The sequence below is a fragment of the Ischnura elegans genome, chromosome 5 (assembly GCF_921293095.1).
Source record: "Ischnura elegans chromosome 5, ioIscEleg1.1, whole genome shotgun sequence".
In the NCBI taxonomy this organism is placed as follows: domain Eukaryota; kingdom Metazoa; phylum Arthropoda; class Insecta; order Odonata; family Coenagrionidae; genus Ischnura; species Ischnura elegans.
In genome coordinates, this window is record NC_060250.1 from 79849586 (window position 1) to 79867065 (window position 17480).

The following is a 17480-nucleotide window of genomic DNA, read 5'->3' on the forward strand; positions in this document are numbered from 1 at the left end:
CGGGAAGGCGTAATGTTTTAACCAGAAGGTTAATTTCAACCCGGAGGTTGATTTGGATATATGATGGTAGAGCTCACATTAGACTAAGCTTCAGGCGTATGAAGTTCGCATTTTCAGGTCAATGAGGCCAGTTCTTATCCTGGAACACCTCATTCATCGAAGATTTTTAGTGCGTGTCCTTAGGCTTCCTCTGATACAACAATACTTCAAAAGCATACAAAATTGTGGTGTCTCCTACCGATGGATTTAGTTGAGGCCTTTTCTACGGGTTAAAGTGGCGGCTGCCTTAAAGTTGATATTTTATGATAATCATTGAAGTATTTTGAATGAGGGCTGACAGAAAGCCTTCAGCTTATCCGAAGAAAGTGTATTTCAGTTACAGGACTTCATAGAACGAGCTAAAAGAGATATTTGCGCTTCATTTGTCCAACCTCTTTGATGGATACCTTTAACAGACAATCTGTTACTGTGGTTCAACAAATCCCTAGGTGTATTACCCTTCTCACTTGGCGGAAACAAATCAAATAAACATGTAGCTTGCATTAAAAGAATCCTTTGTTTAGCATACAGATTGATTGCAATTGTGATTTTATCAACCGTATCACTTTGGCATGCCTATATTGTGTGGAAGAAGATATCAGAATGCATGCAAGTGTCAAAAACGGTGTTATTGATGCACGTAATCTTGCTTAAAGTTGACTTCAACGTAATAACAACTTGGCTATCGTTCTTCATTGTTGCCTTTAAATCGAAAAAGTTGCAATACATGCTTCGAAAACTTTCCGAATTCGAATTGGATCCATCCTCCAGCCGTAAATACCAGATAAAAATTCGTATTGTGGTAGCACTTTTGATTTCCGAAAATTTCCTTAACGGCGTGATGAAACCACTACCATACAGTCCTTTACGTACAAATTGCATAGAAGTCAAGGATAACTCAGTGTGCTTGTTAGTTAAGACGGCCTTGAAAGGTCTGTCATTCTGCTTGTACCTCCTTTTCCATGCAAAATATCACGCGGTCAACGAAAAAATACGATTAACACTCGACCGCAGAGGATCGTGGTTCGATGGCAAAAGGTTGAGTGGCAAAGAAAAGCTAGGTCACGAGTCGGAAGAGGTCTTTAGGCTTGCTGCCATGCATCACTGTCTGTACACTCTGCTGAATGATACGCATGGGATGTTTTCCCTAGTAATCCTGATCAAATTCACCACGTGGTTCTTCGAGCTTACTGCTTTATCCTTCGCGGCCGTGGTTTATGAAGACGAAGATTTATGGACCATCACAAAAATTGGGATGCTGTGCAAGGCCTTCCTGGTGACGGGGTGGATTACTGCCTACATCGTGGTGTGCGGGTGCATTCGACATAAGGTTAGTATCCCTGTCCCCCTTATGACAGGGCTGGGCAGCATTTCAAATACAAGTATTCAAAAATGCATATTTGAAATACATTTGTAATTTGTATTTGGTATTTCAAATACACAATCTGAATGTATCTTGTATTTAAAATACAGATTTTTGGTGTTTTCCCATTTTAAAATGAAGAAATACATTCGTAAAATACTTTTGAAGTAACTCTGATGTCACTTATGTAACATTATGCCTCAGAGATTACTTCCATTTCGTTAGAATCGTTTTCTTCATGTTTGCAACTATCTATAAAGTGCCAAGGCAGGTCATATTTTGTAAGACCTCTTAGTTGTCATACAAATGTATTATGTATTTAAAAATTTATTTAAAATACTACGTTGTAGTTTGTTTCTCAAATACCAAGGTCTAAGGTGTTTTAGTATTTTGCTTTTCAAATAAATTTGGAGCGGTATTTTGTATTTCAAATACTCGTCGGCCTGTATTTTGCACAGCTCGTCCTTATGACGAAGCGTAGAAGACGATGTTTGGATGGGAAAAGTCTATTCCTAGATATTCAGCTTAGTAAAACCACTTGTCTGTTTCCACACACTTTTATTTACACCGACCATGGTTTCGGCAACTTGTGCCATTATCAAGGTGCCGAAACCATGGTCGGTGTAAATGAAAGTGTGTGGAAACAGACAAGTGGTTTTACTAAGCTGAATATCAAAGATTTCCACCGTATCACGCCGGAAACTGTATCTTTTATTCTATTCCTAGAGCAAAAACGATTTTCGTGGGTGGTAGGATAGCAATGGCGGGCACTTGTGTAACATTTTGCCACTGTTGAAATTTTTTCATGGTTTCAATGAATATGAATGTCCCCTCCTGTTCGCTGCAATGTGTTTTGGATGGGGTGTTGTCCCCTATAGTATCTTCACGTTGATCGTTGACCTGAAGGTGCAGGCAATAGTGCCAGTGAAACTGTTCCCTTCGCAAAATCAACCGACGCGGTAGAAATAGAAAATGACGAATTTCAAATAGTATTTTTGTTATTATTACGTTTCAGTGGAAAAATGATTAACGATTAAATATAAATTTTAAACCTTCATTCAACTTTTTTACAATTACTTACTATTGATGTTCATATCATCAAAAATAAGTCTGGCTTTCCATTGATATTCCCGCATTAAAATGTCGACTTTACCCTACCTACTAAACTTCCCACATTACATTTCGCTATTTTTAATTATGATTGCCGCGCTATGCAATATTATCTTCCAGATCACTCAAAATAAGTTTCCTTTCATCTTTGAAGTATAAATCACGCAAAACATTTTCATTTATTTATTAATAACCACGATTGCAGAGATTTTTGGCCAGCTTTTTTAATTTCAGCCCACTGTGCGGAATTTTCATGATCATAATATTTATTACAAACTGGGTATTCTTTTTTAATTAAATTTAAAAAATAATATGGCCCTTTTTGCATTTCAGGCGACGCAAACAGGTATAATAATATCTGAGGGAATGCTAAAAGTGAAGGACGAAAGAGTTAAAGAGGAGGTAAATCAAAACGCTTACATGCTTTTGTTGATTGATTATTGATTTATTGATTATTAATGGTTAAAATAAATATTTACAAATACAATCAAGTGGATTCAAAATGCGTATAGCTTCATTCGTCCGCAAGTGAAACCAAAAGATTTAATTAGAAAAAAATATTATCGCACCACCGAATGTAGCACGGAAAGCTTAATACATCGAGGTTTTCAATATCTTAGCAACTACACGAGCACGAACATCCATGCCCTGGACAGGGGAAGGCTACCCAGGCGGGACTCAAACCCTCAACCTCTTGTTTGGCAAACTATTTCCGAAAACAGCACGTATGTCCTATAATATCGCGAAAATTCATCTAGGATTCGTTAAGCTTACTGTGGGAAGATTTCGTATGAGAAAGTAATGGAAAGGTGCTATTTTGCACTCTTCCGACCGCACCTTCAATATACAGATAGCTTATGGGATCCGGTGCAGAAAGACTTAATCCGCCAACTGAATAAAATACAAAGGAAGGCTGCGCGTTTCGTCAAAAACTGCTACGGGCGTACAGACAGTGTTACCCAGATGCTAGGTGTATTAGGCTGGGAGCCGCTGGAGACCCGGAGGCTGCGCGCTAGGCTTAGATTGCTTGGACAATTGAGAAATGATATCTTTAAGAGCGACACGGAGGAGATCATATTAGAGCCACGCTATATTTCCAGGTCCGATATCAGCGATAAATTAGGAGAGATGTTTTGCCGAACGGATAGATATGGGAATTCCTTTTTCCCCTGAACCATACAGGACTTAAATAAACGCTAGTCCTAACTTCATTAGAGCACTTCATTTTTATGTGTGAACGGTTGGTGTCCTAACACCCCCTGCCACACGTCTTTTAGGCGGTTTGCGTCGTATTATGGAGATGTAGATGTTGAAAATTACACGAGTACTAACATCCATGCCCTAGACACGGGCAGTCTACCCAGGCAGTACTCGAACCCGCGATCTCTTGTTTGGCAGGCGAGGACTTTAACCCGCCACCACCGAGACCAACAAGATTAATTTCGAAAGACGATAAGTATAAAGGCCGTTTTACACGGTACACGGAATTGCGCAATCTGACGTGCGTGCGAAGGCGCAATCAAAATTGCGTCGTGTAAAGCGGTGAATTGCTAGAACACATGCGAGAATGCGTGGATGTGAGACGGCAAAATAGCCGCTGTTCTAATTTCGCTCATGCATTCGCGCAATTCCACGCCATTTTAGAAATTAATGCAGCTCTAACCTGCGCAATTCCGTGCCCCGTTTAGAACGGCCTTAAAGCAGACTTAAGTGGAGTTCCATAGCCAATTTCAAAAGTTGTTGTGGCACCAATGCAGGGGGTAGCCTTGGTGACAATTAGAGGCTATCAAAACTATTTCGGCCTTTCAGGTATTTTTTTCTTCATGCCCTCGCGCATGATTCTTTAAACTATTTCAGACTACGTTACGTAATTTGTTCTTTATGTTCCCCTGAGGAGATGAGGGTCCGGGCCCAGGGCAGATCCAGTATTTTTTCCAGGGCACAAGGCTCTGACGGGCAAACGGTCTTCTCATATTTGAGATTAAAAATAACATTCATAATTAACAATTACCATACGAAATATTTTCTTTATTTTAAAAGGATAGTTATTAATATGAAATTGTATGATTGAGGATCCCGAGTACTAAAAAAAGAACGTAAGGATAACCGTATTAAAAATATATTCTATTTTCTAAGCGTTTAGGGCGGGGGATGGCACGTGCCCCCGTGCCCTCCCGCCTGTGATCCTGCTCTGCTGTATCCCTGATTCACTTTGATGTATCCCTGATTAACACTCCTTAGTGAAATTTACGGAGGGTATGTCCTACTGAGAAAAATCTCTTTCCCAAAGAAGGAATTCTCTAATACGGTTTCAAATAAAGGCAACCTATAGGAACGATTTTGAGATAATTCCATGATTCTCCATAATCTACTGCTGAGCGACCAGCGAATTCCAGCATCAAAACCCGTACCCGTTAGAAAATTATTTGATTGTTCATCCAATGTATTTATTCAGTGAAGAACGCCTGTGGCTATCCATTTAAAAATCGAGCAATAGAAGCGGTTATCCATGCGTAAAATCATAGAGTAAGTATATTATAGAGGGCTCACGGCATAGGAGGAAATCGTATCGACAGTTTTAATTCTCAAAAAGCAGGAAGATGGCACGATAGTAGCTAGCCAGAGGCAAAAGGGTCTTTTTCTTCAAGGTCACCTCGCCTATCCCCTTTCCTTCCCGCTCCCCCTCTTCCAACTCTGTCAGTCCCCCTAGCATCGAAGGAGAGGAAGATGATGTTTACATCGGCCTTAGAGAGCATAGGAGAAGGAGAGGCGGCGCACAGTGGCCAGGATCGCGAAAAAGTTGGACAAAAATCAGATTTTCGTTGGATGTCTTTGAAAATTGCTCTCTTCACGTTTTTTGGCATGCTACTTTCATTTCTACAGTTATTTTCACGAAAAAAAATATTATTTTAGGCGATACCTGGAACTTTAACTTATTATATGGCAAATCGTAACGCTAACTGCATAGACGAACGCAAATCATGATAAAACATGAAAATAAATGATAATTAATTATGAAGTATGAGTTAATGATCTTTGAAATTAGTCAATAAACAAAAAAGGCTAACAAGAGGGTTGTTGGGTTCATTGAATTACGTTAAAGAGGTGCGATTTCCAGATTTCGTGAGATTCTTCTGTATGGACTAAAGTAATTTTTAAATAAATGTCAAAATAGTATTTAAGTGACTCCTTTATTCTCATATAAGCATGGTTAATGATTTATAACTTTACGGATTATGTATTATAATTATTCATCATCAGATTCTTCCCAATCCCACCCATCCCTCTCTTCGCATTCGCTCGCAGAATTTTGAGACTCTAGCAAGACCAAGAGATCACGAACCTCCTGCGAAAGATCTTTAAGGCCCCGACATTTGTTCAGTCAGTTCCTAATGTGCTAATAAAAGGGTTCGATGTCAGGATCAGTCACCGGAAAATATCCTCATTCGTATGAATTCGAGATATTTTTCTCGCGTAATGCTCGCCGTATTTTCTAATATCTTTATTGCGAGATTCCTGGGCCTCCTCCGATAGTTCTTCAATAGGAAGAAGAGCCGACTCGATTACATCTGCACCATGTATGCACTTCCTGTGTGCTCCGTGGGTGGCATGTAAAACCATCCATAATGTCTCACAAAATTTTACGCTGTATCTAAGCAGAACTTCTTAAATTTTACCGGATCAATCAATAATCCGCAAGACAGAGATCTCAAAATTGTTGAGAATTGAAAGATTAATTCTTCTCCTACTCCTGCAAATTACTTGACTTCAAGCAGCTTCGTTTTCCTAATTTTGGAGCGCGTAGTAACGTCAGTGAATTGTTTACTTGGCCTACCCCTTTGTATATCGGATGTACCTGTTAAAAAATGAGACTACTAGAACAATATCCCAGGGGACCCCATGTCACCATTAAAATACTAGGAAAATACGAACCCGAGGTGCTTGGAAGGTTGCGAAATACATAAGGGAAATCAACAATTTTGTTCAACCAGTTGCCATTCCTCTAAAAAAAAGAGATTGATCGTGAACTAGCTCGCCATCTTCTCTCGTCGGAATAAAAAAATTTCATGTTCACAAAATTAATAAGCTCAAGTTTTGCCTTTCATCTCCGTGTAATCTGAAACAACCCCCTAGATATGCATTCAAATTCCTTTTTCGAGCAACTATGGTTTTCTCTTTTTTCTCCAGCATTTTTCCGTGCAGTTCTCGCCGCGTAAATGTCCATGAAATTTTTGACAGTCAACAATAATTACACAGGTTTGTAAAAAGCTACACAGCAGTCCTCTTTCTACAAAGTTTAAATATAAAATAGAAGGGAAAATATGAAAAATAGTGCGTGCCTCGTCTCAGACCAATTTAAAAAAACGGAAACTAGAAACGGAAATAAATGAAACATAGTATACCTACTCAATAATCCTTATTTATGTGGCTGTCAGGAACTAATAAATTACTGAATCACATTTTTTTAGTTATCACATCACTATAACTTCTTTGTGAGATCACTGTTAAACACAAAAACTGTGGCCAAAATAGGACTTCTCAATTATTAATGGGTATGCGTTCACATCGACAGAAAAGGAGAAACTGAAGGGTACCAAAATGTTTTGACCGCTATTAGGACGGAGTTAAAAAGAAGAGCCATGGAAATGTGGCCATTCCCCCAGATAACTTGTAGGGGTAGGGTTTGACCCCGTAAAGAGAATGTGAAATGTTTAGATTTTGTGCGAAAATGCATGCTAGCGGCTATTCTTTACTCTCCGATCCCTCACCCCCAGGATTTTACTGCGAAAACGGACGTTTTATGGCACCGCGTAGCGGAGCCTTAGACCGTCTTAACGGGGTATGTCCACGGGAACATCTAATATCTAATAAGAATATTTGTATAAATTTGTACTATTTCAAACTGCTCTAAAACATCAAGCCTTGCGCCGTTACTGAAGGGGTGGAGAAAATTCTGGTTGAAAATGACAAGAATGAAAAGTCTGTACCAAATGTTTGGCGATAAGTGACGTTTCATCCCAGTTTCCTGCACCTTCTATGTTCTTTCATTCTCATAATAAAACTTCTGCCTGTTCGGCCAATGAAACTCAAGTGGCATGATTCACAATTGCCATGCTCAAGTGGCAATGCTGGATTGATGGATGGGTTCTATTTTGTCTTTGTTACGACACAGAGCTTCACCGAGAGTGCAAGGGTTGTAAAAAGAAACATTGAATATATTTTTGGGGAATTTGTTTGCAAGCCTGTTGGAAAGGTCTCCCACAAAAAATGACCGGCACCAATTTTTAGAATTCTCTGTGATGGGGGAAGGGAGCAAAGCTGTGAAATAGCTCGCGTTTTCAACTTTCTCTGAAGGATTTTAGTTTAAGTATTAAAGCTGTAGCCATTTGAAATTGCGATTGATTTCATTGTGGAAAGTTCACAATTGAAGTTGACTGCATTTAAAGGTAGATTGACCAATCTATGTAACATAGAATTAAAGGAGGATAACTTTTGGGAGGTTGGATGGCATCAGTAACTCGGAATGATTGTATCACCATAACAAGGGGTTCTGTATAAACCAAATTCATGTTTGTCATCAACTATGGATATGGAGAGATCGAGAAAGTTTATGTGCTTTTTGGATTCTATTTCTACTACGAAGGTAATATTAGGATGTCGAGGATTTAAAAGATTCAGAAAATGATCTAATTGTCTGACAATTCCGGTCCAGCGGCAAATGATGTAGTCAACATAGCGGTACCAGAAGATGTTATATGAGATAGAATTCCCGAATCAAATAATTGGCGTTTTGAATTGTCCGTAAATATTTCGGCTATTACAGGTGAAAAGGAATACCACATCGCAAGGCCGTCTGTTTGGTGATAAATATTCTTATTGTACAAAAAATAATTTTGGCTGGCAAGCTGTTCCATTAGACAATGAAGTTCACAAGACACACTGATTTTAATACTGTGGTCTCTCAATAAGTAATAAAGTTGTTTGTACAGGTACAGAAGTAAATAGATTTTTTACGTCAAATGAAACTAGCTTGGAGTTGGATGGTGACGTATGAGGTGTTGAAGTTTGTGTGGCAAAATGATGGGGCTATTAATATTATATTTTGGTGAAAAACCAGGCAATTGCCGACAGATGATATTTAATTTAGGGGCTAATTTAAAAAATTACAGCAGGAAGATAAAGCTTTTTTAACACTTTTTTGGAATCTATCCGTTGGATCACGGGAGAGAATCACGAATGAGGTATCCTCAAACACATCATCACATTTGGCGATGCATGAGACCTTATTACGGATTAGCACAATGTTCCTTTTTTCTGCTTTGGAAATAATAAAATCTTCTTCGTTTACCTTCTAATTGATTGATCAAAATCAACTTGGTTGTGATTAACTTTCATACGGTGAGATGTACTTGGATTAGCAAAGGTAATATAATTATTTATATTGCACAATTTTATTTTCCTACATTCTCGCGCCGGAGGGCTACTTGTACGTCGACTCTGTCGAAATGTTTTTACATCAGATGGAAGTTTTTCAACCTTCTATAAACACATCACTAGTTTTTACTCGTCGGGACATAAGTCCCCAACAATGGAGGAAAATGAGGGTTACACCTCGGGAAAATCATTGATAGATGATATTTCAGCCACTCAGGGAAGTACCTCCGCAAAGGCTCGTCAACAGGTCGGTTGCAGTTCGAAGTTTGGACTTAAAACTTTATTTTGCCTAATCTCTGCCTTCTCTTCGGGTTTCCACCGCGTCCGTTGCCTTTTGGCGAGAACAGTATCGACAAAAGCCAACGGACGCGGTGGAAACCCGAGGAGAATGCAGAGATAATCTGATCAACGCCGCGAAAATCTTCGAACCTACTTTATGTTGCAAGATTATAATAAATCCTGTATTAGTGTTGAAAATCTGTATTTAAATGAATAACTTGTTATCAAAGACAAAAAAATAGGTTTTGGACTGTTAAAATGTGTACGAAAAGCAATCAATATCTAATATACATAGAATCAAATGTTTTATAACAATTAATGAATGGATAACTCAAGATTCTAACGCGATAACATATTTTAGCCTACGAATTAGGATTCCCCATGAGGCCTACGAAGCAAATTTTGGTTGCAGTTTCGATACAAAAAACTGCATAATAGGAGGTTTAATTCCGAAAAAGGGGAGGGCGGATAGTTTTGAATCGCCATATTTTTCTAGTGCCGCAGCATATTACAATTGGAATATGCCAAAAATACTCCATTCGATATTGCTATATAAATGCTCACCGCGTAAAATGTATCTTTGTATATTTTGTTTATCGGCCCCTGGGAGAAGGGATTCATTCATATAATGAGGCAAGAATTTAAGCAATGAGTGAACCCGGGCCCAATTGCAGCCGCTATTTGTTTTACTTTTAAGTACCTCAACTAAATGCTAACGCTTAAAACAAAACTTTCCTCAAACGACAATGCTTCTTGTTATTGACGAGACGACGATTATCACAACTATGATCAGAATAAGGTCTCAAGGAAAGACAACAACATGCATTAGATGATCCCCGGCCCCATACGTAAGACCTGAAGTAGAAACTGTGACAGCCGAAAGAAACCTTTCCATTTTCGACGTGGTAACAAAATAGGCCATTACTCATCCCGCTATCGAGCAAACAAATCAAGGTCACCGACCACCCCTATTCCCAAAAATGCTACTGCTGATCCATACCTCTTTGTGTTCGTTTGCAGCTGCGCGCTTAAGAATTCATTACCAAATACTTTTAAGCTTTAGTTACCAACTGTGGTGAAGAGGCTATGACCGTTAGCGAAAGGCAAACAGTGCATTGTTGTTCAATGTAGAGATCCAATCTCGCATTCCCTTTTTATTGTAATATTCCGGCACTTGGTGTTGTAAATAGCATTTACACTTCACCAAAGTGAGGTATTTCCTATTTGAAGTTCTGAAGCACACTACGCGAAATGTATTTCATCCGATATGTTGATCGTTCAACGATGCGATGACCATCAATAAGATTTATATTGTCTCTTGAAGCGAAAAGATCTTACCTCACGGAAAATCTCTTCCTCGTCAAAACAAAACCCTCGCCTCGCCAACCTATCTGATGGCAAAACGAACTCTTTTAGGAGGCGGGAGCTTTCTGCGTAGACCCAGGCCAGTAGGGAAAGCCTGACGAGGTGCGGCCATTAAAAATGCATAACTCCCCTTGTAATTGAGATAAAGTTACAATTCTTTCACCAAAAATAAATTTATAGTTTTGTCCAAATTTCATACGCAGCATATATGGACCTATATCGTAAGATACGAAAGTTAGCAGGCGATTGATTTTTACCCTGCAAAATTCCAGATTTTTCGTCCGAAAGATATATAAACACACATAACAACGTTGAAACTGAGTTATGAACAAATTAAAGTTTACTAGTATGGAAAAAAATGTGATATGAACAATTCCTGCAAGTTTCAACTTTATACTAACAACAGTCTGCCGGAAAATGGATTAGGATTATAACCTCGGAAAAGTGAAGTAACTAGCCAAAATTCGAGAAAATATTTTTTATAACAATTGTTATAAACAAAATCGAATAATTAACGTCTCCACTTAACGTAGCAACCCTTTCTGCTTCAGAGTATATTTTTAGACTTGTGGAACGAGCAAATTAAAAAAATTGCCAAAATTCTTCTAGTGACATCTGGTTAATCGCTCTAGAACTACACCAAAAACGTATACGATTTTTGTACGTGTGGTGAGCTCTCTATATATACTTACTCTATGGTAAAATCGATTTTCAAAAATATGAGCTGAGGTGTAAAATGCACAACGAAGATACATCTGCTACTGTCTGCTTCCCTAAAAGAAGAATGCGATGTGAAAAATAAAGGTCAAATTATGCTAATTACCGATTTAATCATTTGTTAAGGTTTTAATAGTTTTTCCATCCACACGCAATATTTTTTATCCAAATCGGATTATGTAACCCACCGGCCCAGATCTACGAAAATATTTTTCATTATTACTTATTAAAGATATATTCAAAGATGTGGCTGGCGTATATCTTTAAAGATAAATTGTTGATAGATTAGCAAACCCTTGTGTTTCCTATACATTTGTAAACCTAAGTAAACCTTTTGAAAAAATATGAGATTATAATTATCAATTCTTGAATGCCTATATTTATTGGATTAATTCCGTAGTTTATGAGAATAAAGTATGTTATTTTTTCTTTCAAAGCTGCGGTTTTTTTCACATCAGCTCCTTCATACTAAAATAGAGCTAACTGCCTTTGGATTCTTTACTTTAGATTTTGGATTAATTACCTCGGTGAGTATTGAAATTTTGTTTATCATTCAGCAAAAAAACCTAATCTCATTCACTAAATTCAAATCCAACGTATCACTTTCTTATGATACATTATGTGTGTACACATGAGACTTATCATTAGCATACACTCAAGAAAAATTACATCTCATTTACAGTGTCTTTTCGCGACAACATTTATTGCTTAAATCTCATGTAAACTGTTTCAAAGCAGTTTTTTTGACTTAGAACTTGAATTAAACATTTGAAGAAAGATAAAATTGACAATGTTGGTCTTAGAAGTTACTAAATCCATTCGAAAAAAAAAATATTGTGCAAGAAAATATTTTGCAATTTTCAACAATTTTATCAGCTGAGTATACCATAATAAGGATGTCGCAATGAGAGATGAAATATGTCGTCCCATAAATCCAGTTTTTCTTTATAGATTAAGAAATTCATTACTCCACCAAATGCATTTGTTCTTTATTATAAAAAATATTCTTGATCACAAATTTAAAATTAATTTGAAGTTATTTTTAGATTCATTGTAAAATAAATTATAAAAATTCATAATTCATACAAATGAAAATAAATTTTTTGTAAAATTAGGTTAAAAATGAGAATAGTTAAATATTTAAATTATTTAGAAATAATATAAAAATGGTTGTAAATAATTTCAAAATTAGTTAACTAACCTAATAATGCCAGGTCCAAAGTCTCTTTAATTGCAAAATTACATAATATTCACATTTTAAATGAGCAGTACCTACTGTAAATAACTCAAAATATATGTCCCTTTAGAATGCATATTTATAACCTGACCATTAATCTTAAAAAACAATTGAGTAATATTAATTGAGTAGTAAATAAGTAAATAAGAGAAAATAATCTCTATTGAAGTATATTTATCCATAAATTCGTTGATTGATGACCGAGAATAATTTTTTAAGAAGCTTCATCAGTAAATAGAAGCACTTTCAAAATTTCTCAGCTGAAATAATTGAATTAAAGTCAAGTATTTTTGTCATAAAATACTCCATACGATTGATAAATTTATTTTAAGCGAAATTTATTTGCTTAAAACTATTGAAGCTTCTATTAAAAATTCTAATAATTCAATTTTTTCCCAATGAAAATATCTGGAATATGCAGCCGTTAGCACAATGTGTATCTATATATAATGTCTTACCAGATATTTTTTCTTTTTATCTAGATTACTGGAGTGTTTGTTACATCATTGGTACTATTGGTTCAAATAGAGTACTCCAAAATAATCTGAAACAAGCAAGGCACATATCTCAAAAACGCCAATTTCATCTTGTAAGTAAATTACAAAGAGCAAATTTTGTTATCTTATCTTCGAAATTATGCTATTTAATTTAAATAAATAAATAAATAAAAATGTTTCGAGTGTTATTTCTTACATTATAATATTTGGCCAGTATCCTCTGATGGAGCTAAACTGGTATTTCAAGGAAAGCAGGCAATATTCAATTCACATTCATACGTTTTTTTCCATTGTCTTCTTGTGGCACGACTTTATTTTGATTTTAGTATCACGCTGTATTTCATAGATGAGTTTCATAATTTCATGAATTAGTTTTACTATTTAACTATGCTTCTCATTGAACGCCGCATCGGTTGAGAACATTTGTAAAGGAACCTACAAAATTGTTTATGGTATGAAATAAAATGTACAATGAAATTATACGACACGGAATGGCAATAAAAATCACGCCGGTTCTTCTAACGATTCCTACTTTTCTTTGGAATTTCCAACTCCCAATGCTCTACTCCAAAATAAAACCTGCTTTCGAGGTAAGGTGTGCTGGATTACACTATTTGCAATTCTAAAAAAATCTGTACACGTGCAGCGCATATCCATTGACGTAGAGACTCGAAAGAACGTCAGATTGAAGATATCCATGTCAGTGATGGACGTCTTTCAAGCTCTTTTCCCCATACTGTGGCTGAACAAAATTTTCGGAATTTTATCCGTCTCATTCAAGACTTTGAAGACCGGGAAATGGTCCCACGCCAAAATACTGTCATTCGCAACTATCTATAGCGTTGCGTCCTTTGCAGTTTTAGCTTCTTTTATCTTGCACGAGGATATCGCTTATTTCCACAGAACCTCGTCTAGTTTGAAGTCGCATAGCGAGACATACTTGTATAAAGCTATATTCCTTAAATCCCTATGCAGCACGATTGCTTCTCTGGTTTCATTTCTTATCATAGCCTGCAGATCGAGGCGGCTTATTCGATTACTGGAAAATATCACCAAACTCGATTCCCGCCTTCGTTTCTCGAGAAGCTCGAGAGTAACTGTGATTTCGCACATGTCAGTCGTATGCGTCTTTGTCCTCGTGTCAAGAACTCTTTCCAATGACCAACTCCCAGTGCGAGCCAGCAGGGAAACAATAGATATTCACCAAAACGTCATGATTGACGTGATCAGGGGGCCAGTATTATGCTTGATTTTTCACGTTTTGCTGCAGTTCCACACCAGATATGAGTATCTCAATTTTCTTTTAGGGAATTTGTCCAACAATCCCGATCCAAAAGCTGTTGATTCACGTATTACTAGTTTTTTCCTGGATAGCACCAGATTCCAGCAAAACATTAGTAAAGAGGTACGACTGCTGTGCCAAATTCAGCACACCTTTTTCACGCTGCTACATGAGGCTTACTCTATTTTTGAGGAGATCATCCTGGCTTATTTCATAGGTGTCTACATCGAATTCACCCTCCTGTTATATTTATCAATTTTCGCCGTCGATCCAAGTGCAGGAGCATTGCCAATTACCTCGATTTACGTTCGTTTGATTTTACAAGGGTACTGGATTTCGGAGATCATCACCATCTGCGGACGCATTAGACAAAAGGTGAGTCTGATAAAGATGCAGTACCATTGAAATCAGATTAACATGCTTCTTCGGGGATATCACATTAAAAAGAAAAGCGAATTAACGATGAATGTTGATCGGTTGAGTTATTAAGTTATCCCACTCATCAAATCTGAGAATGGTTTATTGCAATGTTTTTTCAGAATAATGCAATAAATATAATCATGAGTCTCGTGCGTTACTTCGTTAAATTGCTTCTTATCAAGTATAATATCTTTGTAAATTTCATTTATTTAATTTCACACTGAAAGTAAATTTTTGGATTTAAATTAAATACGTGAAAGTAAATACGTAATTGCAAACTTATTTTATTTAAAATAAACAAAAAAATGCAAATTGGTAATGAAAAGCAGTGAGCGCTGGTCACAACTCGCCCCATGAAAAACACCATAACAGTGGCTTCTAGGGTGACATTTAGATACATAAAAGGTAAATTTTAACACATCTGAGAGGCTATAGAGCGTTCCACGTTTAGTTGACAATACGGGTCTTATAGAGAACAGTGTTGCCAAGCTTCCGCCTCGCCGGCTGGCATCCTGACAGCGTATGCAACTATACATAACAGAGCGCCAAAATGGTGTAGTTCAAAAAGGAGTGAGGGATCGCACGAAAGACGACGTAAATAAAGAAATTTATTAGCGTAAACTATAAACCTTTGCTGCAAATATAAGAGGAAAAGTCATCATTTTAATTAGTGAAAATGCAAGAAAAATTACATATTTCCTGGTATGGATGGACAAAAATCTTCTTTCCGCCATAGATTTTTCCCTCCGCGCGCAAGGCAAGGCGAGAAGCTTGGCTCAGCGGCGCCATAATATTTTTCTTAAGATCAAAACCTTGTAACTCCCTTCAAAATTAAGATAAGTAAATGGGACAGGGACTTAAAACGTAAGAAACGTAAGTTAGTAGGCGACTACTTTTTACCTCACAAAAATCCAAATTTTCTTGTCCTAAAGGGTGTTACATCGGAATAACTACATTTTTTCTCAATTACTGTAAAATTAGTGAAAACCTTCAAAGAGAAAATAGTATGAAGAGTTTTAGCGTAGAGGATTCAATTCAATGTAATTAACGGTTATGCGACAATTGCGAGAAGAAGATAAAGTAAAAAAATACACATTTGTAACGTAAATTTAAGGAAATGTTTTTTATAGCCTTTGATATAATTTTTATGTAAAAACTATTTACGCCAATGAATGCAGCGTCTCTTTCTACATTGTACACTGTTAAATAATGCATAGCGCAATATTAATTTTTATGCTGCTATTGACAACACCGCGCTCCCGGCCTGATGGGGATTAGCATGTGAAACGAATCTCCATGAGAACCCATGCTGTCAACTGAATGTGGAACGCTCTATAGAGTAGTTCGGAGGACTTAGCGGCGATGTGGCTTTCATAATTTTCGAGGGAAACGAAGAGTTTGGGGATTGGTAATACCAAAAACTGCATTCGAAATAGTTCTCCATTCCACTTCTGGGCTTACTACCGCGAAGTTATTGCTTTCCAGACAAAATTTCTCCTCTCGTCTTTGAGGTGTCTTTAAGTCGAAGATATATTCGCAGATTGGAGGAAACTTTTTATGATGTTTCATGGAGTTTAGGTCAATTGAAACCAAGCTATAGCCAAGGTTTCGATTTATGTAAAATCATCCTCAGGGCTATGAAAGTGAAAACATGAACAATATAAAATACAAAGATGACAACGATATACAATAGTTTTACATAAAAATGTTACGATCGCGTTTTTTTACAGTAATATAATTTAAAGTATACACATATATATATAAGAACAGAATATAATACACAAAAAATGTTGCAATACCTTAGTAACATAACATCAATAAATATGTACAAAGTTAAGAGGTATGTCAAAATGTTTTGTGTATTATATTCTGTTCTTATATACGAACTGCAAAACTGACTTGGGAACCCTTAAAAACATATGGTTCGACACGTTGGTTGTCATGATGGCCGGGCGTTTAACTCTATGACCTTTGACCCCTATTGTGACTCTCGGAGGTCAAAAAATCAACAATACGGATCTATGAACTGCCTAACCGACTTTGGCACCCTTAAAAACCTATGGTTTGACACGTTGGTTGTCATGATGGCCGGACGTTTAACTCTATGACCTTTGACCCCATTGTGACCCTCGGAGGTCAAAAAATCAACAACATGGATCTATGAACTGCCTAACCGACTTTGGCACCCTTAAAAATCTATGGTTTGACACGTTGGTTGTCACGATGGCCCGACGTTTAACTCTATGACCTTTGACCCCCATTGTGACCCTCGGAGGTCAATAAGTGAATAATACGGGTATTTGGACAATACCAATGACTTGGGAACCCTATAAAACCCATGGATCGACTCCTTTGTTGGTATGCTATTCTTTTTGTTACCCTTATGACCTTGACGGTGACCTTACAGGGTCAATGGTTGAATTTTCGTAAATAAAAGTGTTATTTTAGGGTTTCTCGGGTCCGAAAACCTAAGAATTGACATATTGGTCAATGAAATTCATACATTTTTCTATCTCGATTTTTTTTTACATTGAAACCCCATAAGGCAAATTCAAATTTTTGGTTTGGACCCAAATTGTGAGGTCAAAAGGTCAAAATTGTAAACTTTTGCTTACACTCAACAAAACTTAGGACCTTTTCCCATAAGTGTGCCAATTTTCATGAAAATTGCTCGATGGAAAGTTACTAAAATTTTACGTCAAAAATGACACACGACACTTGGGACAGTCTGTATAT

The 17480-nt window shown here is 37.0% G+C and overlaps 1 protein-coding gene across 1 annotated transcript; it reads left to right on the plus strand.

Moving 5' to 3' along the window:
* Window positions 1-646: 646 nt before the first annotated feature.
* On the plus strand, window positions 647-13170 carry LOC124159843. Its single transcript, XM_046535745.1, has 4 exons — window positions 647-1369; window positions 2846-2914; window positions 11746-11835; window positions 13028-13170. The coding sequence occupies exons 1-4, from the start codon at window positions 647-649 to the stop codon at window positions 13091-13093; spliced, it is 948 nt and encodes a 315-aa protein (XP_046391701.1). The 3' UTR covers window positions 13094-13170.
* Window positions 13171-17480: the final 4310 nt, after the last annotated feature.

Bases quoted from the DNA above. Each gene is read 5' to 3' on its own strand.
- LOC124159843 (XM_046535745.1), top strand. From the start codon at position 647: ATGCAAGTGTCAAAAACGGTGTTATTGATGCACGTAATCTTGCTTAAA. The intron at 1,370-2,845 runs GTTAGTATCCCT...TTTGCATTTCAG, and splicing joins GCGGGTGCATTCGACATAAG to GCGACGCAAACAGGTATAAT. The intron at 11,836-13,027 runs GTGAGTATTGAA...CTTTTTATCTAG, and splicing joins ATTTTGGATTAATTACCTCG to ATTACTGGAGTGTTTGTTAC.